General features: G+C 45.2%; 1 protein-coding gene across 1 annotated transcript in view; it reads left to right on the top strand.

Moving 5' to 3' along the window:
- Positions 1 to 23,837, top strand: part of LOC120023001 (neurexin-3a-like) — a 734,438-nt gene that overhangs the window by 243,823 nt on the left and 466,778 nt on the right. The window contains exons 12-14 of the mRNA XM_038966953.1: positions 3,945 to 3,966; positions 12,498 to 12,688; positions 17,961 to 18,134. Of these exons, the coding sequence (XP_038822881.1) occupies positions 3,945 to 3,966; positions 12,498 to 12,688; positions 17,961 to 18,134 (387 nt within the window). The remainder of the gene's footprint in view (positions 1 to 3,944; positions 3,967 to 12,497; positions 12,689 to 17,960; positions 18,135 to 23,837) is intronic.

The raw sequence follows: 23,837 nt of genomic DNA, 5'->3' as shown, positions 1-23,837 counted from the left end.
CTCTGCCCCCCCACCACAGTCCCACCCAGTGCACCGCCCCCAGTGCAGCCAGTCACAGTCCCAGCCCAGCAACCCAGTCCCAGTGGGAGTTCTGGTAGCAGTAGTGTTCTGTTTAGCAGTAGTGTTCGTTTAGCAGTAGTGTCTGTTCAGCAGTAGTGTTCTGTCAGCTAGGTTAGTGTTGCTGTCAAGCAGGTTAGTGTTCTGTTTACAGGGTAGTGTTCTTGTTTAGCGTGTAGTGTTCTGTTAGCGGTAGTTTCTGTTGCAGGTAGTGTTCTGTTTAGCGGATAGTGTTCGTTTAGCGGTAGTGTTCGTTTAGCGTAGTGTTTGTCAGCGTATTCTCGGTAGTGTTCTGTTTGTATTATTAAGGTAGTGTCTGTTTAGGTAGTTTCTGTTTAGCCGGTAGTGTTCTGTTCAGCGGTAGTGTTCTGTTCAGCGTTAGTGTTCTGTTAGTAGGTAGTGTTCTGTCAGCGGTAGTGTTCTGTTTAGCGTAGTGTTTCTGTCAGCGGTAGTGTTCTGTTACGTGGTGTTCTGCGTTAGTGTGCTGTTAGCGTAGGTTCTGTTTAGCGGTAGTGTTCTGTTAGCGTAGTGTTCTGTTTAGCAGTTAGGTTCTGTTTAGCGCGTTAGTGTTTGTTTAGCGGTTAGTGTTCTGTTTAGCGGTAGTGTAGTTGTTCAGCGGTAGTGTTCTGTTCAGCGGTAGTGTTCTGGTTCAGCGTTAGTGTTCTGTTCAGCGGTAGTTCTGTTCAGCGGTAGTGTTCTGTTACGCGTAGTGTTCTGTTAGCAGGAGTGTTCTGTTTAGGTAGTGTTCTGTTTAGCGGTAGTGTTCTGTTAGCGGTAGTGTTCTGTTTAGCGTAGTGTTCTGCTTAGTACTGGTTTAGTGTTCTGTTAGCAGTAGTGTCTGTTTCAGCGTATGTTCTGTTCAGCAGTAGTGTTTTGTTTGTTCTTGTTTAGCAGTAGTGTTCTGTCAGCTAGTGTTCTGTTCAGCAGTAGTGTTCTTTCAGCAGTAGTGTCTGTTCAGCAGTAGTGTTCTGTTCAGCAGTAGGTTTCTGTTTAGCAGTAAGTTGTCTGGTCAGCGAGTAGTGTTCTCGTTAGCGGTAGTGTTTTGTTTAGCAGTAGTGTTCTGTTCAGCAGTAGTGTTCTGTTAGCAGTAGTGTTCTGTTAGTCAGCAGTAGTGTTCTGGTCAGCAGTAGTGTTCTGTTCAGCAGTAGTGTTCTGTCTTTAGCAGTAGTGTTCTGTTCAGCAGTTAGTGTTCTGTTCAGCAGTAGGTGTTTCTGTTTAGCAGTAGGTTTCTGTTCAGCAGTAGTGTTCTGTTTAGCGGTAGTGTTCTGTTTAGCGTAGTGTTCTGTTTAGCAGGTAGTGTTCTGTTCAGCGGTAGTGTTCTGTTCAGCAGTAGTGTTCTGTTTAGCAGTAGTGTTCTGTTCAGCTGGTTAGCAGTGTTCGTTTAGCGGTAGTGTTCTGTTAGCAGTAGTGTTCTGTTCCGCAGTAGGTTGTTCAGCAGTAGTGTTCTGTTTCAGCGTAGTGTCTGTTTAGCAGTAGTGTTCCGTTAGCGTAGTGTTCTGTTAGCGGTAGTGTTCTGTTCAGCAGTAGTGTTCTGTTTCAGCAGGTAGTGTTATGTTTAGCGGTAGTGTTCTGTTTAGAGTAGTGTTCTGTCAGCGGTAGTGTTCTGTTCAGCGGTAGTGTTCTGTTTAGCAGTAGTGTTCTGTTTACACGTAGTGTTCTGTTCAGCTGGTAGTGTTCTGTTCAGCGGTAGTGTTCGTTTAGCGTAGTGTCTGTTTAGCAGTAGTGTTCTGTTCAGCTTGCGGTAGTGTTCTGTTTAGCAGTAGTGTTCTGTTTATACGGTAAGTGTCGTTCAGCAGTAGTGTTCTGTTCAGCGGTAGTGTCTGTTTAGCAGTGAGTGTTCTGTTTAGCCAGTAGTGTTCTGTTCAGACGGTAGTGTTCTGTTTAGCGGTAGGTGTTCTGTTTACGGTCGAGTGTTCTGTTCAGAGTAGTGTTCTGTTAGCGGTAGTGTCTGTAGCAGTATGTTGTTAGCAGTGGTGTTCTGTTAGAGTAGTGTTCTGTTCGGTAGTGTCGTTTAGCGGTATGTTCTGTTTAGCAGTGGTGTTCTGTTCGAGCAGTGTTCTGTCAGCAGTAGTTTTTCTGTTCAGCAGTAGTGTTCTGTGTCAGCAAGTAGGTTCTGTTAGCAGTAGGCTTAGTGTTTCTGTTCAGCGGTAGTGTTCTGTTTAGCGAGTAGTGTTCTGTTTAGCAGTAGTGTTTATGTTCAGCAGGTAGTGTTCTGTTTAGCAGTAGTGTTCTGTTCAGCAGTAGTGTTCTGTTCAGCAGTAGTGTTCGTTGCGAGTGTGTTAGCGTAGGGTTTCTGTTCAGCAGTAGTGTTCTGTTCAGGCATAGTGTTTCTGTTTAGCAGTAGTGTTCTGTTCAGCGGGTCAGGTGTTCTGTTTAGCGGTAGTCTGTTTGTTTAGCGTAGTGTTCTGTGTAGCAGTCAGTGTTCTGTTCAGCGGTAGTGTTCTGTCAGCGGTAGTGTTCTGTTTAGCAGTGTGTTCTGTTTAGCAGTAGTGTTCTGTTAGCGTAGTGTTCTGTTCACGGTAGTGTTCTGTTTACAGGTGGTGTTCTGTTCAGCAGTAGTAGTGTTCTGTTCAGCGGTAGTGTTCTGTTTAGCAGTAGTGTTCTGTTTTAGCAGTAGTGTTACTGTTAGCGTAGTGTTCTGTTTACGGTAGTGTTCTGTTAGCGGGGTAGTGTTCTGTTTAGCAGTGGTGTTCTGTTCAGCAGTGTGTCTGTAGCAGTAGTGTTCTGTTAGCAGTGTGATTCTGTTCAGCAGTAGGTTTGTTTAGCAGTTGGTTTGTTCAGCGGTAGTGTCTGTTAGGGTAGTGTCTGTTTAAGCAGTCAGTAGTGTTCTGTTCAGCAGTAGTGTTCTGTTTAGCAGTAGTGTTCTGTTCAGCATAGTGTTCTGTTCAGCAGTAGTGTTCTGTTAGCAGTAGTGTTCTGTTTAGCAGTAGTGTTCTGTTCAGCAGTAGTGTTCTGTTCAGCTAGTGTTATGTTTAGCAGTAGTTGTTCTGTTCAGCGGTAGTGTTCTGTTAGCGTAGTGTTCTGTTTAGCAGTAGTGTTCTGTTTAGCAGTAGTGTTTGTCAGCGTAGGTTCTGTTCAGCAGAGTGTGTTCTTGTTTAGCGGTAGTGTTCTGTTTAGCGGTAGTGTTCTGTTTAGCGGTATAGTGTGTCTGTTGCGAGTAGTGTTCTGTTCAGCAGTAGTGTTTGTCAGCATAGTGTTCTGTTTAGCGGTAGTGTTCTGTTAGCGGTAGTGTTCTGTTTTAGCGGTAGTGTTCTGTTTAGCGGTAGGGTTCTGTTTAGCGGTAGTGTTCTGTTTAGCGTAGTGTTCTGTAGCTGTAGTGTTCTGTTTCAGCGGTAGTGTGCTTTTAGAAGTAGTGTCTGTCAGCAGGTAGTGGCTGTTCAGCGGTAGTGTTCTGTTTAGCAGTAGTGTTCTGTTTAGCCGTATGGTTATGTTCAGCCAGTTAGTGTTCTGTTCGACGTATGTGTTCTGTTTAGCAGTAGTGTTCTGTTTAGCGTAGTGCTGTCTGTAGTGTTCTGTTTAGCGGTAGTGTTCTGTTACGGTAGTGTCTGTTCAGCAGTAGTGTTCTGTTCAGCGGTAGTGTTTGTTAGCAGTAGTGTTCTGTTTAGCAGTAGTGTTCTGTTCAGCAGTGTGTTCTGGTTAGCGGCTAGTGTTCTGTTTACGGTGGTGTTCTGTTCAGCAGTAGTGTTCTGTTCAGCGGTAGTGTTTGTAGCAGTACGTGTTCTGTTAGCAGTGTGTTCTGTTTAGCGGTAGTGTTCTGTTTACCGGTAGTGTTCTGTTTAGCGGTAGTGTTCTGTTAGCAGTGGTGTTCTGTTCAGCAGTAGTGTTCTGTTTAGCAGTGGTGTTCTGTTTCGCAGTAGTGTTCTGTTTAGCAGTGGTTTTCTGTTTAGGCAGTGGTGTTCTGTTTGCACGGTAAGTGTTCTGTTTAGCAGTATTTAGTGTTCTGTTTAGCAGTGGTGTTCTGTTAGCAGTAGTGTCTGTTCAGCAGTAGTGTTTGTCAGCAGTAGTGTTCTGTTAGCAGTAGTGTTCGTTAGCAGGTAGTGTTCTGTTTAGCGTATAGTGTTCTGTCAGCAGTAGTGTTCATGGTTCAGCAGTAGTTCTGTTTAGCGGTAGTGTTCTGTTTAGCGTAGTGTTCTGTTTAGCGGTAGTCTGTTAGCGGTGTTTCTGTTTAGCGGTAGAGTGTTCTGTTTAGCGGAGTCGGTTCTGTTTAGCTGTTAGTGTTCTGTTTAGCAGTAGTGTTCTGTTTAGCAGTAGTGTTTGTCAGCAGTAGTGTTCTGTTAGCAGTAGTGTTCTGTTGCAGTGGTGTCTGTTAGAGTAGTGTTATGTTCAGCAGTAGGTTCTGTTAGCAGTAGTGTTCTGTTCAGCAGTAGTGTTCTGTTCAGCGGTAGTGTTCTGTTCAGCGGTAGTGTTCTGTTTAGCGCGTAGTGTTCGTTTAGGCGAGCTAGTGTTCTGTTAGCGGGTAGTGTTCTGTTTAGCGTAGTGTGTCTGTTGCGGTAGGTTCTGTTCAGCGGGAGTGTTCTGTTTAGCGGTATGTGTTTGTTTAGCGGTAGTGTTCTGTTCAGCAGTAGTGTTCGTTCAGCGGTAGTGGTTCTGTTTAGCGGTAGTGTTCTGTTTAGCGGTAGTGTTCTGTTCTTTAGCGGTAGTGTTCTGTTTTTAGCGGTTAGTGTTCTGTTTAGCGGTAGTGTTCTGGTAGCGGTAGTGTCTGTTAGCGTAGGTGCTGTTTAGCAGTAGTGTTCTGTTTAGCAGTAGTATGTTTGTTACAGTGTTCTGTTAGCAGTAGTGTTCTGTTAGCAGTAGTGTTCTGTCAGCAGTAGTGTTCTGTTTAGCAGTAGTGTTCTGTTCAGCAGTAGTGTTCTGTTCAGCGTAGTGTTCTGTTCAGCAGTAGTGTTCGTTCAGCGGTAGGTTCTGTTAGCGGTAGTGTTCTGTTTAGCGGTAGTGTTCTGTTAGCAGTAGTGTTCTGTTTAGCAGTAGTGTTCTGTTTAGCAGTAGTGTTCTGTTTAGCAGTAGGTTCTGTCAGCAGTAGTGTTCTGTTTAGCAGTAGTGTTCTGTTAGCTTAGTGTTCTGTTAGCAGTAGTGTTCTTGTTCACGCAGTAGTGTTCTGTTACTATGTTTGTCAGCGGTAGTGTCTGTTTAGCAGTATGCTGTAGCAGTGGTTCTGTTAGCAGTAGTGTTTGTTTAGCGGTAGTGTCTGTTTACGGTGGTGTTCTGTCAGCAGTAGTGTTTGTCAGCGTAGTGTTCTGTTTAGCAGTAGTGTTCTGTTTAGCATTGGTGTTCTGTTCAGCAGTAGTTTTCTGTTAGCCGGTAGTGTTCTGTTTAGCGTAGTGTTCTGTTTAGCAGTGGTGTTCTGTTCCGCAGTAGGGTTCTGTTTAGCTAGTGGTGTTCTGTTTCGCAGTAGTGTTCTGTTTACCGGTAGTGTTCTGTTTAGCAGTGGTTTTGTTTAGCAGTAGTTGTCTGTTTAGCAGTAGTGTTCTGTTTAGCGTGGTGTTTCTGTTACGTAGGTTGTTCAGCAGTAGTGTTCTGTTCAGCAGTATGTGTTAGTTTAGCGGTAGTGTTCTGTTTCAGCGGTTATGTTCTTGTTACGGTCGTGTTCTGTTAGCAGTAGTGTTCTGTTTAGCAGTAGTGTTCTGTCAGCGGTAGTGTTCTGTTCAGCAGTAGTGTCTGTTAGCAGTAGGTTTGTTTAGCGGTAGTGTTCTGTTTAGCGGTAGTGTTCTGTTTAGCGGTAGTGTTCTGTTTAGCGGTTAGTGTGCTGTTTAGCAGAGGTTCTGTTTAGCAGTAGTGTTCTGTTTAGCAGTAGTGTTCTGTTTAGTCAGTAGTGTTTGTTCAGCAGTATGTCTGTTTAGCAGTAGTGTTCGTTAGCAGTAGTGTTCTGTTCAGCAGTAGTGTTCTGTTTAGCCAGTAGTGTTCTGTTTCTAGCCGAGTAGTGTTCTGTTCAGCAGTAGTGTTCTGTTCAGCGTAGTAGGTGTTCTGTTCAGCAGTAGTGTAGTTGTTTAGCGGTAGTGTTCTGTTTAGCGTGTAGTGTTCTGTTAGCGTAGTGTTCTGTTTAGCGGTAGTGTTCTGTTTAGCAGTAGTGTTCTGTTCAGCAGTAGTGTTTGTTTAGCAGTAGTGTTCTGTTTACAGTAGTGTTCTGGTTAGCAGTAGTGTTCTGTTCAGCAGTAGTGTTCTGTTTAGCAGTAGTGTTCTGTTCAGCGGTAGTGTTCTGTTCAGCAGTTAGTGTTCTGTCGAGTAGTGTTCTGTTTAGCAGTTAGTGTTTGTTCAGCAGTAGGTTCTGTTTAGCAGTAGTGTTCTGTTACGGTAGTGTTCTGTCAGCAGTATGTTATGTTCAGCGGTAGTGTTCTGTAGCAGTAGTGTTCTACAGCTGTAGAGTAGGTTCTGTCAGCGGTAGTGTTCTGTTTAGCAGTAGTGTTCTGTTTACGTAGTGTTCTGTCTAGCAGTAGTGTTCTTCTGTTCAGCGGTGAGTGTTCTGTTTAGCAGTAGTGTGTTCTGTTTAGCAGTAGTGGTTCGTGCAGCGTAGTGTTCTGTTTTAGCGTAGTGTTCTGTTACCGGTGGTGTTCTGTTCAGCAGTAGTGTTTGTTCAGCGGTAGTGTTCTGTTAGCAGTGGTGTTCGTTTAGCAGTGTGGTCTGTTTCGCAGTAGTGTTCTGTTTACCGGTAGTGTTCTGTTTAGCGGTAGTGTTCTGTTTAGCAGTGGTGGGCTGTCAGCAGTGTAGGTCTTGTTTAGCAGTGGTGTTCTGTTTAGCAGTAGTGTTCCGTTTACCGGTAGTTAGTGTTCTGGTTCAGCAGTATGTGTTCTGTTTAGCAGTAGTGTTCTGTTTAGCAGTATAGTGTTTGTTAGTCGTAGGTTCTGTTCAGCGGTTGTGTTCTGTTTAGCGGTAGTGTTCTGTTTAGCAGTAGTGTTTGTTAGCAGTAGTGTTCTGTTCAGCGGTAGTGTTCTGTTTAGCAGTAGTGCTTCTGTTTAGCGGTAGTGTTCTGTTTAGCGGTAGTGTTCTGTTTAGCAGTAGTGTTCTGTTCACAGTAGGTCTGTTCAGCAGTAGGTTCTGTTTAGCGGTAGTGTTCTGTTTAGCAGTAGTTTTGTTTAGCGGTTAGTGTTCTGTTTAGCGGTAGTGTTCTGTTTAGCGGTAGTGTTCTTTAGGTAGGTTCTGTTTAGCAGTAGTGTCGTTTAGCGGTAGTGTCTGTTACAGTATGTTCTGTTTAGCGGTAGTGTTCTGTTTAGCAGTAGGTTTGTTCAGCAGTAGTGTTCTGTTTTTAGCAGTAGTGTTCTGTTTAGCAGTGTGTTTGTGTTAGCAGTAGTGTTCGTTTAGCAGTAGTGTTCTGTTTAGCAGTAGTGTTCTTGTTCAGCAGTAGTGTTCTGTTCAGCAGTAGTGTTCTGTTCAGCGGTAGTGTTTGTTTCGCGTAGTGTTCTGTTAGCGGTATGGTTCTGTTTAGGTCTTTGTTCGTTAGCGTAGTGTTCTGTTTAGCGGTAGTGTTCTGTTAGCGTTAGGGTTCTGTTTAGCGGTTAGTGTTCGTTCAGCAGTGTTCGGTAGTGTTCTGTTTAGCGGTAGTGTTCTGTTTAGCGGTAGTGTTCTGTTCAGCGGTAGTGTTCTGTCAGCGGTAGTGTTCTGTTCAGCGGTAGTGTTCTGTTTTAGCGGTAGTGTTCTGTTCAGCCGTAGTGTTGTTCAGCGGTGTGTTCTGTTTAGCGGTTTAGTGTTCTGGTTTTTAGCGGTAGTGTTCTGTTTAGGCGGGTAGTGTTCTGTTAGCGGTAGTGTTCTGTTTAGCGGTAGTGTTCTGTTTAGCGGTAGTGTCGCTGTTAGCGTTAGTGTTCTGTCAGCGTAGTGTCTGTTCAGCGGTAGTGTTCTGTCAGCTTGGTAGTGTTCTGTTCAGCGGTAGTGTTCTGTTCAGCGGTTGTTAGTGTCTGGTTCAGCGGTAGTGTTCTGTTCAGCGGTAGTCGTGCTGTTTAGCGGTAGTGTTCTGTTTAGCGGTAGTGTTCTGTTTAGCGGTAGTGTTCTGTTTAGCGGTAGTGTTCTGTTTAGCGGTAGTGTTCTGTTAGCAGTAGTGTTCTGTTAGCGTACTGTTCTGTTAGCAGTGTGTTGTGTAGCAGTAGTGTTCTGTTCAGCAGTATTGTCTGTTCATCAGTAGTGTTCTGTTCAGCAGTAGTGGTTCTGTTCAGCAGTAGTGAGGGTTCTGTTTAGCAGTAGTGTTCTGTTCAGCGGTAGTGTTCTGTTTAGCAGGTAGTGTTCTGTTTAGCAGTAGTGTTCTGTTCAGCAGTAGTGTTCTGTTTAGGCAGTAGTGTTCTGTTCAGCAGTAGTAGTGTTCTGTTCAGCATTAGTGTTCTGTTCAGCAGTAGTGTTTGTTTAGCTACAGTAGTGTTCTGTTTCAGCAGTAGTGTTCTGTTCAGCAGTCGTGTTCTGTTCAGCAGTATGTTCTGTAGCAGTAGTGTTCTGTTTAGCGGTAGTGTCTGTTTAGCAGTAGTGTTCTGTTTAGCAGTAGTGTTCTGTTCAGCGGTAGTGTTCAGTTGAGAGAGGTTCTGTTTAGCAGTAGTGTTCTGTTAGCGGTGTGTCTGTTTAGCGGTAGTGTTCTGTTTAGCAGTGTGGTTTGTTCAGCAGTAGTTGGTTCTTCAGCATAGGTGTTCTGTTTAGCGTAGTTCGTTTAGCAGTAGTGTTCTGTTTAGCGTAGTGTTCTGTTAGCGGTAGTGTTCTGTTTAGCGGTAGGTCTGTTGCGTAGTGTTCTGTTTAGCAGGTAGTGTTCTGTTTAGAGTAGTGTTCTGTTCAGCGGTAGTGTTCTGTTCAGCGTGGTAGTGTTACTGTTTAGCAGTAGTGTTCTGTTTAGACGGTAGTGTTCTGTTCAGCGGTAGTGTTCTGTTCAGCGGTAGTGTTCTGTTTAGCAGTAGTGTTCTGTTAGCGGTAGTGTTCTGTAGCGGTAGTGTGTCTGTTAGCAGTAGTGTTCTGTTTACCGGTAGTGTTGTTCAGCAGTAGTGTTCTGTTCAGCGGTTAGTTGTTCTGTTTAGCAGTAGTGTTCTGGTTGCAGTGTAGTGTCTGTTCAGCGGTAGTGTTCTGTTTAGCGGTAGTGTTCGTTACGTGTGTCTGTTAGCAGTAGGTTGTTCAGCGGTAGTGTTCTGTTTAGCAGTAGTGTTCGTTTAGCGTGTGTTTGTTTAGCAGTAGGTTCTGTTTAGGTAGTGTTCTGTTAGGTAGTGTTTGTTTGCAGTGGTGTTCTGTCAGCAGTAGTGTTCTGTTCAGCAGTAGTGTTCTGTTGCAGCAGTAGTGTTTCGTTCAGGCAGTAGTGTTCTGTTTAGCAGTAGTGTTCGTTCAGCGGTAGTGTTATGTTTAGCGGTAGTGTTCTGTTTAGCAGTAGTGTTCTTGTTCAGCAGTAGATGTTAGTTTAGCAGTAGTGTCTGTTCAGCAGTAGTGTTCTGTTAGCAGTAGTGTTCTGTTCAGCAGTAGTGTTCTGTTAGCAGTAGTGTTCTGTTCAGCAGTAGTGTTTCTGTTCAGCAGTAGTGTTCTGTTTAGCAGTAGTGTTCTGTTCAGCGGTAGTGTTCTGTTTAGCATCGGTAGTGTTTGTTAGCAGTAGTGTTCTGTAGCGTAGTTTTTTCGAGCGTGTGTTCAGCGGTAGTGTTCTGTTCAGCAGTAGTGTCTGTTTAGCGGGTAGTGTTCTGTTTAGCGGTAGTGTTCTGTTTAGCGGTAGTGTTCTGGTTAGCAGTAGTGTTCTGTTCAGCAGTAGGTTCTGTTCGAGTTGTGTTCGTTAGACGTAGGTGTTCTGTTTAGGGTACGTGTTTCGTTTAGCGGTTAGTGTTCTGTTTAGCGGTAGTGTTCTGTTTAGCGGTAGTGTTTTGTTTCACGGTTAGTGTCTGTTAGCGGGTGTGTTCTGTTTAGAAGTAGTGCCGTTCAGCGGTAGTGTTCTGTTCAGCGGTAGTGTTCTGTTAGCAGTAGTGTTCTGTTACCGGTAGTGTTCTGTTCAGCGTAGTGTTCTGTTCAGCGTAGTGTTCTGTTTCGAGTAGTGTTCTGTTTAGCAGTAGTTGTTTGTTCAGCGGTAGTGTTCTGTTAGCAGTAGTGTTCTGTTACGTAGTTCTGTTCAGCAGTAGTGTTAGCGTAGTTTTCTGTTTAGCAGTAGTGTTCTGTTTAGCAGTAGTGTTCTGTTCAGCAGTAGCGTTTCTGTTTAGCGTGTAGTTTCTGTTTACCAGTGTTCTGTTCAGCAGTAGTGTTCTGTAGCGGTGGTCTGTTTAGCAGTAGTGTTCTGTTTAGCAGTGGGTGTTCTGTTTAGCAGTGTGTTCGTTACCGGTAGTGTTCTGTTTAGCGGTATGTTTGTTGCGTTCTTGTCAGCAGTAGTTGTTCTGTTCGCAGTTAGTGTTCTGTTTAGCAGTAGTGTTCTGTTTAGCAGTGGTGTTCTGTTTAGCAGTGAGTGTTCTGTTAGCAGTAGTGTTCTGTTTAGCAGTAGTGTTCTGTTTAGCAGTGGTGTTCTGTTAGCAGTAGTGTTCTGTTCAGCAGTAGTGTTCTGTTCAAATGTCTTTAGCAGTAGTGTTCTGTTTAGCGAGTGTTCTGTTTAGCGGTAGGTCTGTCAGCAGTAGTGTTCTGTTCAGCAGTAGGTTCTGTTTAGCGGTAGTGTTCTGCGGTAGTGTTCGGTTTAGCGGTAGTGTCGTTTAGCGTAGTGTTCTGTTTAGCGGTAGTGTTCTGTTTAGCGGTAGTGTTCTGTTAGCGGTAGTAGCTGTAGCGTGTTTGTTTAGCAGTAGTGTTGTTTTAGCAGTAGTGTTCTGTTCAGCATAGTGTTCTGTTTAGCAGTAGTGTTCTGTTTAGCAGGGGTGTTCTGTTTAGCAGTAGTGTTCTTGTTCAGCAGTAGTGTTATGTTTAGCAGTAGTGTTCTGTTCAGCAAGTAGTGTTCTGTTCCGCAGTAGTGTTCTGTAGAGCTGGTAGTGTTCTGTTCAGCGGTAGTGTTCTGTTTAGCGGTAGTGTTCTGTTTAGCGGTGGTTAGTTTGGTTAGCGGTAGTGTTCTGTGTAGCGTAGTGTCCTGTTTAGCCGGTAGTTCTGTTTAGCGGCTAGTTGGTCTGTTAGCGTAGTGTTCTGTTGAGCGGTAGTGTTCGTTCAGCGGTAGTGTTCTGTTTCAGCGGGTAGTGTTCTGTTTAGCGGTAGTTTCTGGTTTAGCGGTAGTGTTCTGTTTAGCGGTAGTGTTTGTTTAGCGGTATGTTGTGTGTCATGTGTTAGCAGTAGTGTTTGTTTAGCAGTAGTGTTTCGTTTAGCAGTAGTGTTCTGTTCAGCAGTAGTGTTCTGTTTAGCAGTAGTGTTTGTTTAGCAGAGTGTTCTGTTCAGCAGTAGTGTTCTGTTTAGCAGTAGTGTTCTGTCAGCAGTAGTGTTCTGTGTCAGCAGGAGTGTTCTGTTCAGCAGTAGTGTTCTGTTCAGCAGTAGTGTTCTGTCATCGGTAGTTCTGTTAGCGGGTAGTGTTCTGTTAGCGGTAGTGTTCGTTTAGCAGTAGTGTTCGTTAGCAGTAGTTGTTTATTCAGTAGTGTTCTGTTTAGCAGTAGTGCTCTGTCAGCAGTAGTGTTCTTGTTTAGCAGTAGTGTTCTGTTTTAGCAGTAGCTGTTCTGTTTAGCGGTTAGGTGTTGCTGTGCAGCAGTAGGGTTCGTTCAGCGGTAGTGTTCTAAATAACTGTCTTGTGGGATTAAGATGTCCTATTCTTCAATAATATATAGACTACTGTTAATCTCTTTTTGGGTGGTTTTTGGCCTTTAAAATCGGAGTCACTCTCTTTCATGCGCCAATGCGCTTCATTCCATTTGTTTCCGTACTATTCTCAATTTCATCTTGTCTTTACATGTGATATTATAGACCTGTATATGTGATTAGTTTTGATAGGCTACAGTAGACTATAGTTTTAGGTGTAGCCTACTGTATGTCTATATTTCGGATTACACTTGTATGTTGTATTGGACACCATTATCTATCGTGTTAATAAAGTTATTATTATTATAAAAACCAACGGTTGTTGATGTGGATGTATTTCAGATACATTTTTTGTATATTTTAATGTTACGGTAAAAATACATATAGGCCTATTGCAGTAGTAAGACAGTTATTCATAGTCTGTGCGATGCTTTTAGTGTTTCAGCAAGCGAGAGAAGGAGTATGATTTCATAAGCTGGCACTGTTCCCAAATGACTCGACTGCTCCCCCCCTCCCCGCATGGAGAGAAAGAGAACTGCAGGTTTTCAGTGAACATGTCTAAATTACAACGCTCGTTTTAATTTCCTGATGGTAGGAAGATGGGGGAAAAATGCTACAAAAAAGTCATCAAATTAAGATCCGACACCTGTATGTCTAGATAAATTAAAGGTTAAATGTAACCATTTTGACATATTCTAATTGTCGACTCACCACTCCACTCACAGAGGCCAAGATGCCTAGAAGTGATCTCCTCTGCTGCACCACCCCTATTGGTACAACAGGTGTTCTATTCAGTGACCAGGGTAACCTTTCACCTCCCTCAGGTACATCCACTATGTGTTTGATCTTGGCAATGGGCCCAACGTCATCAAGGGCAACAGCGACCGGGCTCTACATGACAACCAGTGGCACAATGTGGTCATCACTCGTGACAACAGCAACATTCACACTCTGAAGGTGGACGCAAAGGCAACCAGTCAGGTGGTCAACGGAGCCAAGAACCTCGACCTGAAAGGTAGAGTATATAACAGAGGTAGTACAGTGACCTGACAGGTAGAGTATATAACAGAGGTAGTTCAGTGACCTGACAGGTAGAGTATATAACAGAGGTACAGTGACCTGACAGGTAGAGTATATAACAGGTAGATCAGTGACCTGACAGGTAGAGTATATAACAGGTAGATCAGTGACCTGACAGGTAGAGTATATAACAGAGGTAGTTCAGTGACCTGACAGGTAGAGTATATAACAGAGGTAGTTCAGTGACCTGACAGGTAGACTATATAACAGGTGGTTCAGTGACCTGACAGGTAGAGTATATAACAGAGGTTCAGTGACCTGACAGGTAGAGTATATAACAGAGGTAGTTCAGTGACCTGACAGGTAGAGTATATAACAGAGGTAGTACAGTGACCTGACAGGTAGAGTATATAACAGGTAGTTCAGTGACCTGACAGGTAGAGTATATAACAGAGGTAGTGACCTGACAGGTAGAGTATATAACAGAAGTAGTTCAGTGACCTGACAGGTAGAGTATATAACAGAGGTACAGTGACCTGACAGGTAGAGTATATAACAGAGGTAGATCAGTGACCTGACAGGTAGAGTATATAACAGGTAGATCAGTGACCTGACAGGTAGAGTATATAACAGAGGTAGTTCAGTGACCTGACAGGTAGAGTATATAACAGAGGTAGTACAGTGACCTGACAGGTAGAGTATATAACAGAGGTAGTTCAGTGACCTGACAGGTAGAGTATATAACAGAGGTACAGTGACCTGACAGGTAGAGTATATAACAGAGGTAGTTCAGTGACCTGACAGGTAGAATATATAACAGAGGTACATTGACCTGACAGGTAGAGTATATAACAGGTAGTTCAGTGACCTGACAGGTAGAGTATATAACAGAGGTAGTTCAGTGACCTGACAGGTAGAGTATATAACAGAGGTAGTTCAGTGACCTGACAGGTAGAATATATAACAGGTAGTTCAGTGACCTGACAGGTAGAGTATATAACAGAGGTAGTACAGTGACCTGACAGGTAGAGTATATAACAGAGGTACAGTGACCTGACAGGTAGAGTATATAACAGGTAGATCAGTGACCTGACAGGTAGAGTATATAACAGGTAGTTCAGTGACCTGACAGGTAGAGTATATAACAGAGGTACAGTGACCTGACAGGTAGAGTATATAACAGAGGTACAGTGACCTGACAGGTAGAGTATATAACAGAGGTAGTTCAGTGACCTGACAGGTAGAGTATATAACAGAAGTAGTTCAGTGACCTGACAGGTAGAGTATATAACAGGTAGTTCAGTGACCTGACAGGTAGAGTATATAACAGAGGTAGTTCAGTGACCTGACAGGTAGAGTATATAACAGGTAGATCAGTGACCTGACAGGTAGAGTATATAACAGAGGTAGTTCAGTGACCTGACAGGTAGAGTATATAACAGGTAGTTCAGTGACCTGACAGGTAGAGTATATAACAGGTAGTTCAGTGACCTGACAGGTAGAGTATATAACAGAGGTAGTGACCTGACAGGTAGAGTATATAACAGGTAGATCAGTGACCTGACAGGTAGAGTATATAACAGGTAGTTCAGTGACCTGACAGGTAGAGTATATAACAGAAGTAGTTCAGTGACCTGACAGGTAGAGTATATAACAGGTAGTTCAGTGACCTGACAGGTAGAGTATATAACAGAGGTAGTTCAGTGACCTGACAGGTAGAGTATATAACAGGTAGTTCAGTGACCTGACAGGTAGAGTATATAACAGGTAGTTCAGTGACCTGACAGGTAGAGTATATAACAGGTAGTTCAGTGACCTGACAGGTAGAGTATATAACAGGTAGTTCAGTGACCTGACAGGTAGAGTATATAACAGAGGTACAGTGACCTGACAGGTAGAGTATATAACAGAAGTAGTTCAGTGACCTGACAGGTAGAGTATATAACAGGTAGTTCAGTGACCTGACAGGTAGAGTATATAACAGGTAGATCAGTGACCTGACAGGTAGAGTATATAACAGAGGTACATTGACCTGACAGGTAGAATATATAACAGAGGTAGTTCAGTGACCTGACAGGTAGAGTATATAACAGAGGTAGTTCAGTGACCTGACAGGTAGAGTATATAACAGAGGTAGTTCAGTGACCTGACAGGTAGAGTATATAACAGAGGTAGTTCAGTGACCTGACAGGTAGAGTATATAACAGAGGTACATTGACCTGACAGGTAGAATATATAACAGAGGTAGTTCAGTGACCTGACAGGTAGAGTATATAACAGAGGTACAGTGACCTGACAGGTAGAGTATATAACAGGTAGTTCAGTGACCTGACAGGTAGAGTATATAACAGGTAGATCAGTGACCTGACAGGTAGAGTATATAACAGAGGTACAGTGACCTGACAGGTAGAGTATATAACAGAGGTAGTTCAGTGACCTGACAGGTAGAGTATATAACAGGTAGTTCAGTGACCTGACAGGTAGAGTATATAACAGGTAGATCAGTGACCTGACAGGTAGAGTATATAACAGAGGTACATTGACCTGACAGGTAGAATATATAACAGAGGTAGTTCAGTGACCTGACAGGTAGAGTATATAACAGAGGTACAGTGACCTGACAGGTAGAGTATATAACAGGTAGTTCAGTGACCTGACAGGTAGAGTATATAACAGAGGTACAGTGACCTGACAGGTAGAGTATATAACAGGTAGATCAGTGACCTGACAGGTAGAGTATATAACAGAGGTACAGTGACCTGACAGGTAGAGTATATAACAGAGGTAGTTCAGTGACCTGACAGGTAGAGTATATAACAGAGGTACAGTGACCTGACAGGTAGAGTATATAACAGGTAGTTCAGTGACCTGACAGGTAGAGTATATAACAGGTAGATCAGTGACCTGACAGGTAGAGTATATAACAGAGGTACAGTGACCTGACAGGTAGAGTATATAACAGAGGTAGTTCAGTGACCTGACAGGTAGAGTATATAACAGGTAGATCAGTGACCTGACAGGTAGAGTATATAACAGAGGTACAGTGACCTGACAGGTAGAGTATATAACAGAGGTAGTTCAGTGACCTGACAGGTAGAGTATATAACAGAGGTAGTACATTGACCTGACAGGTAGAGTATATAACAGGTAGTTCAGTGACCTGACAGGTAGAATATATAACAGAGGTAGTTCAGTGACCTGACAGGTAGAGTATATAACAGAGGTAGTTCAGTGACCTGACAGGTAGAGTATATAACAGGTAGTTCAGTGACCTGACAGGTAGAGTATATAACAGAGGTAGTGACCTGACAGGTAGAGTATATAACAGAAGTAGTTCAGTGACCTGACAGGTAGAGTATATAACAGGTAGTTCAGTGACCTGACAGGTAGAGTATATAACAGGTAGTTCAGTGACCTGACAGGTAGAATATATAACAGAGGTAGTACATTGACCTGACAGGTAGAGTATATAACAGAGGTAGTTCAGTGACCTGACAGGTAGAGTATATAACAGAGGTAGTTCAGTGACCTGACAGGTAGAGTATATAACAGAGGTACAGTGACCTGACAGGTAGAGTATATAACAGAGGTACAGTGACCTGACAGGTAGAGTATATAACAGAGGTAGTGACCTGACAGGTAGAGTATATAACAGAGGTAGTGACCTGACAGGTAGAGTATATAACAGAAGTAGTTCAGTGACCTGACAGGTAGAGTATATAACAGGTAGTTCAGTGACCTGACAGGTAGAATATATAACAGAGGTAGTTCAGTGACCTGACAGGTAGAGTATATAACAGGTAGTTCAGTGACCTGACAGGTAGAGTATATAACAGGTAGTTCAGTGACCTGACAGGTAGAGTATATAACAGGTAGTTCAGTGACCTGACAGGTAGAGTATATAACAGAGGTAGTTCAGTGACCTGACAGGTAGAGTATATAACAGAGGTAGTACAGTGACCTGACAGGTAGAATATATAACAGAGGTAGTTCAGTGACCTGACAGGTAGAGTATATAACAGGTAGTTCAGTGACCTGACAGGTAGAGTATATAACAGAGGTACAGTGACCTGACAGGTAGAGTATATAACAGGTAGATCAGTGACCTGACAGGTAGAGTATATAACAGAGGTAGTACAGTGACCTGACAGGTAGAGTATATAACAGAGGTAGTTCAGTGACCTGACAGGTAGAATATATAACAGAGGTAGTTCAGTGACCTGACAGGTAGAGTATATAACAGGTAGTTCAGTGACCTGACAGGTAGAGTATATAACAGAGGTACAGTGACCTGACAGGTAGAGTATATAACAGAGGTAGTGACCTGACAGGTAGAGTATATAACAGAAGTAGTTCAGTGACCTGACAGGTAGAGTATATAACAGGTAGTTCAGTGACCTGACAGGTAGAGTATATAACAGAGGTAGTTCAGTGACCTGACAGGTAGAGTATATAACAGAGGTAGTACAGTGACCTGACAGGTAGAGTATATAACAGAGGTACAGTGACCTGACAGGTAGAGTATATAACAGAGGTAGTTCAGTGACCTGACAGGTAGAGTATATAACAGAGGTAGTTCAGTGACCTGACAGGTAGAGTATATAACAGAGGTAGTTCAGTGACCTGACAGGTAGAGTATATAACAGAGGTACAGTGACCTGACAGGTAGAGTATATAACAGAGGTACAGTGACCTGACAGGTAGAGTATATAACAGAGGTAGTTCAGTGACCTGACAGGTAGAATATATAACAGAGGTAGTACAGTGACCTGACAGGTAGAGTATATAACAGAGGTACAGTGACCTGACAGGTAGAGTATATAACAGAAGTAGTTCAGTGACCTGACAGGTAGAGTATATAACAGGTAGTTCAGTGACCTGACAGGTAGAGTATATAACAGGTAGATCAGTGACCTGACAGGTAGAGTATATAACAGAAGTAGTTCAGTGACCTGACAGGTAGAGTATATAACAGAGGTAGTTCAGTGACCTGACAGGTATAGTATATAACAGGTAGTTCAGTGACCTGACAGGTAGAGTATATAACAGGTAGTTCAGTGACCTGACAGGTAGAGTATATAACAGAGGTAGATCAGTGACCTGACAGGTAGAGTATATAACATGTAGTACAGTGACCTCACATTTATTTACAGATACAGGACTATAAAACATTTATTTGACCACCAGAACAGTCAAATAAAATACTTAGTGATGAAGCTAGACTGTCAGTACATGTTGGTGTCCGTGTCCTCTCCTCCTCCCTCCAGGTGACCTGTTTATCGCTGGGCTGGGCCCTGGTATGTACGGTAGCCTGCCCAAGCTGGTGGCATCCAGGGACGGTTTCCAGGGCTGCCTGGCCTCAGTGGACCTCAACGGCCGCCTCCCTGACCTCCTCCAGGACGCTCTTTTCCGCAGCGGGCAGATAGAGCGCAGATGCGAAGGTACACCCTCCCTCAAAACCATGTCCGACTCAGACTTCAACTCAAACTCAAACTACAAGGACAGTTCAGGCAGCCCATTCTTTCTCCTTTTCTCCAACAGTACCTTCACCTCCCTCGTTCCTTACCCTCCCCTGTCCATCCTACTAACCTTTCTGGTCATCTCACTCACCATCCTATGGGACTCCCAATCACAGCTGGTTGTAATACAGCCTGGAATCGAACCAGGGACTGTAGTGACACCTCTAGCACTTAGATGCAGTGCCTTAGATAGTATTTATTCATCCTAAATTATAAAGTAAGGGTTTGAAGTTGGTACATCTGATCTTAGATCTATGGTGAGGGACAACTTCAACCTTGAGCCCCAATCCCATGGTTTTGGCTAGATGGAGTACAGCTATGATCAGAAGTGATTTAACGCAGCAGGTTAGAAGAACATACACAGCAGGTTAGAAGAACATACACAGCAGGTTAGAAGAATTAATGCAGCAGGTTAGAAGAACATACACAGCAGGTTAGAAGAACATACACAGCAGGTTAGAAGAACATACACAGCAGGTTAGAAGAATTAATGCAGCAGGTTAGGAGAATTAATGCAGCAGGTTAGGATAATTAACATAAGCAGGTTAGGAGAATTAATGCAGCAGGTTAGGAGAATTAATGCAGCAGGTTAGGAGAATTAACATAGCAGGTTAGGATAATTAGGTTAAGGTTAGGGAAGGAGTTACGGTTTGGGTTAACTAAAATGCTACAGGTGTCCCCGATGTGACACAAACATGCAACTTTTGGTCCGTAGCTGTACTCCAACTAGCCACAACCCAGACCCAGCTCTTATCGGCCACATTGGTCGCACGTTTATGATGTCATTTCAGCAAAGCACAAAGCAGCGCTACAGTAACAAAAATATTTGTGTTTTAGGAGCTCATCATTATTGATAATTACAGTCATGTTTCAGAACGACATAAAATACATTTTTAAAACATCTTAGCATCTAGCATAGGAGTGTTTCTGTAGGTACATCACAGGGAGCTACCAGTATATTAAACATTCAATTGTAATGGGCATATACCATAATTGTTATGAGTTTTAATTAGTATTTTGTTCTGTATAATAAGTACTTATCATAAATACAATTAGCTATATGTTGAAATAACATACTATATGCCGCACATGTTAGAAATAGAATCACAGCTATTCTTACCAAGCAACAATACAGCTACAACATTTTTATTTAGCTAGGCAAGTCAGTTATGGACAAATTCTTATTTAAAATGACAGCCTACCAGGAGAACAGTGGGATTGAAACTGCCTTGTCAGCTTGGGGATTCAATCCAGCAACATTTCGGTTACTGGCCCCACTCTCTAACCACTAGGCTACCTGCTGCCCCAACTATAGAGAATAAGAATTGTAATATCTATATATGGAGACATATGAAAGCTCCAGTCAGAAGTGATACAAGAGCTTGTATGCGTTGTGTATGCAAAACTAAATTTCCGTAGGTTTCCGTCAGTTTAGTGTCTATCTCAAATATTCCGTGTACATCAGGTTCTCAAATATTATGTGCAATCAGGTTTTAGGTCTGGCCACAGCACTGTTTCAGCAACATTGAAGGTTTTAAATGAGATCCACTTGATAAGAAGTTACATTGTGTGTCTGTTTTTATTGATTTGTCAAAGGCTTTTGACACCGTGGACCATGCTGTGTTAGTGCAAAGGTTAAAATGTTGTGGAATTACTGGTCATGCTCTAGATTGGTTTATAAATTACCTATCAAATCGTACACAATGTGTAATGGCGGATGGTTGTAAAGTAGTAGTTCATTTTGTATATCAACAACATTGGGGATGTAAGGCCTGGGTGTCGGAGTGTGAAGGAAAAGCGCAGGAGCAGCAGGTGCAAATACAAATGTTCTTTAATGAACACGTAACAAAATAGGCCACCCTACTAACACACTGGGAGTCCACTATAAACTACCCCAGACACGGGGGAAAATGAACACAGTCCAGAATAACGTGAAGCACAAAACCAACACCACACTTACAAACAAACAATCCCGCACAAAGAAACGTGCGGGCCGGCTGACTAAATAAGCCCAACTAATTACACCCTCATACAAAACAGGTGCACCCAATAAACACATAGGGAGGGGGAGAAAAGGATCAGTGGCAGCTAATAGGCCGGTGACGACGACCGCCGAACGCCACCCGAACGGGAAGGAGAGCCTGCCTCGGTCGAAGTCGTGACAGTACCCCCCCTCTGACGCGCGGCTCCCGCAGCGCGCCGACACCGGCCTCGAGGTCGACCCGGAGGACGAGGTGCAGGGCGATCCGGATGGAGGCGATGGAAATCCCTCAGCATAGACGGATCCAAAATGTCCCCCACCGGTACCCAGCACCTCTCCTCCGGACCGTACCCCTCCCAGTCCACGAGGTACTGCAGGCCCCTCACCCGGCGTCTCGAGTCCAGAATGGCCCGTATCTTGTACGCCGGGTCCCCTCAATATCCAGAGGGGGGGGAGGGACCTCCGGCACCTCACCGTCCTGCAGGGGACCAGCTACCACCGGCCTGAGGAGAGACACATGAAACGAGGGGTTAATACGATAATAGGAAGGGAGTTGTAATCGATAACACACCTCGTTTATTCTCCTCAGGACTTTGAAGGGCCCTACACACTGCGGACCCAGCTTCCGGCAGGGCAAGCGGAGGGGCAGGTTTCGGGTCAAGAGCCAGACCCTGTCCCCCGGTACAAACACGGGGGCCTCACTGCGGTGGCGGTCAGCGCTCCTCTTCTGCCGTCCACTAGCTTGTTGGAGAGATTCCTGGACGGCCCTCCATGTCTCCTTGGAACGCTGCACCCATTCCTCCACCGCAGGAGCCTCGGTCTGGCTCGGATGCCATGGTGCCAGGACCGGCTGGTACCCCAATACACACTGAAAGGGGGACACGTTAGTAGAGGAGTGGCGTAGTGAGTTCTGGGCCATTTCGGCCCATGGAATGTATCTCACCCACTCCCCTGGCCGGTCCTGGCAATACGACCGCAGAAACCTACCCACCTCCTGGTTCACTCTCTCCACCTGCCCATTACTCTCAGGGTGATAACCGGAGGCCAGGCTGACCGAGACCCCCAAACGCTCCATGAATGCCCTCCATACTCGGGACGTGAATTGGGGGCCCCGATCAGAAACGATGTCCTCCGGCACCCCGTAGTGCCGGAAGACGTGGGTGAATAATGCCTCCGCAGTCTGTAGGGCTGTAGGAATACCGGGCAACGGGAGGAGACGACAGGACTTCGAGAACCGATCCACAATCACCAGTACCGTAGTGTTCCCCTGAGACGGGGGAAGATCGGTCAGAAAATCTACGGACAGGTGCGACCAAGGCCGTTGTGGAACGGGGAGGGGTTGTAACTTCCCTCTAGGAAGGTGCCTAGGAGCCTTACTCTGGGCGCATACCGAACAGGAGGAAACATAAACCCTAACGTCTCTCGCCAAGGTAGGCCACCAATACCTCCCCCGAAGGCTCCCAACTGTCCTCTTCACCCCAGGGTGACCCGAGGAGGGTAGAACGTGAGCCCACCGAATCAATTTGTCCCGAACACCAAACGGCACGTACTTCCGCCCCACCGGACACTGAGGAGGAGCGGGTTCCGCCCGTAACGCCCGCTCGATGTCCGAGTCCACTTCCCACACCACTGGTGCTATCAGCCTAGAGGCGGGAAGGATGGGAGTGGGTTCGGTGGGCCGATCGTCCGAGTCGTAAAAACGGGACAGTGCATCCGCCTTTACGTTCTGGGAGCCCGGTCTATACGTTAATGTAAACTGGAATCGGGTAAAGAACATGGCCCACCTTGCTTGACGTGGATTCAGTCTCCTAGCTGCCCGAATATACTCCAGATTCTGGTGGTCGGTCCAGATGAGAAAAGGGTGCTTAGCCCCCTCAAGCCAGTGTCTCCACACCTTCAGGGCACTGACCACTGCTAACAACTCCCGGTCCCCCACATCATAGTTACACTCCGCTGGGCTGAGTTTCTTCGAGAAGAAAGCACAGGGGTGGAGTTTTGGTGGCGTACCAGAGCGCTGTGATAGCACGGCACCTACCCCAGCCTCGGACGCGTCCACCTCCACTATGAATGCTAGAGAGGGATCCGGATGTGCCAACACGGGCGCATCCGTGAACAGCGCCTTCAACCTGTTGAAAGCTCCGTCCGCTTTTGCTGACCACTGCAAACGCACCGGACCCCCCTTCAGCAGTGAGGTAATGGGAGCTGCTACCTGACCAAAACCCCGGATAAACCTCCGGTAGTAGTTGGCAAAACCCAAAAACCGCTGCACCTCTTTTACCGTGGTCGGAGTCGGCCAATTACGCACGGCCTTAATGCGGTCACTCCCTACCACCACGCCCGAGGTGGAAATGCGATAACCCAGAAAAGAGACGGCTCGTTTGGAGAACACACACTTCTCAGCCTTGACATATAAGTCATGCTCCAGCAGTCTACCAAGCACCTTGCGTACCAGAGACACATGCGCGGCGTGAGTGGCTGAGTAGATCAGAATGTCATCGATATAAACAACCACTCCCTGCCCGTGCAGGTCCCTGAGAATATCGTCTACAAAGGATTGGAAAACGGCTGGAGCATTCTTTAACCCATACGGCATGACGCAGTACTCATAATGGCCTGATGTGGTACTAAATGCGGTTTTCCACTCGTCTCCTTTCCGAATACGCACCAGACTATACGCGCTCCTGAGATCCAATTTTGTGAAGAACTGCGCTCCGTGAAATGATTCCATTGCCGTAGCAATGAGAGGTAGTGGGTAACTAAACCCCACGGTGATGGCATTTAGACCTCTATAATCAATACACGGACGCAAACCTCCCTCCTTTTTCTTCACAAAAAAGAAACTCGAGGAGGCGGGTGAGTTGGAGGACCGAATGTACCCCTGTCCCAGAGACTCAGTGACATATGTCTCCATCGCCACCGTCTCCTCTTGGGACAATGGGTACACGTGACTCTTGGGAAGCGCAGCGTCTACCTGGGGATCTATCGCACAATCCCTTCCCGGTCGATAAGGTGGTAATTTAGTCGCTTCCTTTTTACTGAAAGCGATTGCCAAATCGGCATACTCGGGGGGAATGCACACCGTGGTACCCTGGTCTGGACTCTCCACCGACGTGGCACCGATGGAAACTCCCAAACACCTTCCAGAACACTCCTTTGACCACCCCTGGAGAACCCCCTGTCTCCACGAAATTTTATGATTGTGCCGGGCCAGCCAGGGAATCCCTAGCACCACTGGAAACGCAGGCGAATCAATAATATAAAAGCTGATACGCTCCTTATGATTCCCCTGCGTCACCATGTCCAGGGGGACCGTGGTCTCCCTGACCACCCCTGACCCTAATGGCCGGCTATCTAGGGAGTGTACGGGAAAGGGAGAATCTATCGGCACAAGCGGAACCCTTAACCTAAGAGCGAGTCCGCGATCCATAAAGTTCCCAGCTGCGCCTGAATCGACTAGCGCCCTATGCTGGGAAGAGGGGAATAATTTAAGGAAAAAAATCAAGACAAACATGTGACTAACAGGGGGTTCTGGGTGAGTTTGGTGCTGACTCACCTGGGGTGATCGAGAAGCGTTCCGCCTGCCATCTCGACTCCCAGACGGACCACCCCAGCACCGATCGGCCGTGTGTCCTCTCCGACCACAG

The sequence above is a fragment of the Salvelinus namaycush genome, chromosome 28 (genome assembly GCF_016432855.1).
Source record: "Salvelinus namaycush isolate Seneca chromosome 28, SaNama_1.0, whole genome shotgun sequence".
NCBI lineage: Eukaryota > Metazoa > Chordata > Actinopteri > Salmoniformes > Salmonidae > Salvelinus > Salvelinus namaycush.
The sequence above is the reverse complement of the archived record's forward strand: the minus strand, read 5'-3'. Positions and strand labels throughout refer to the sequence as shown.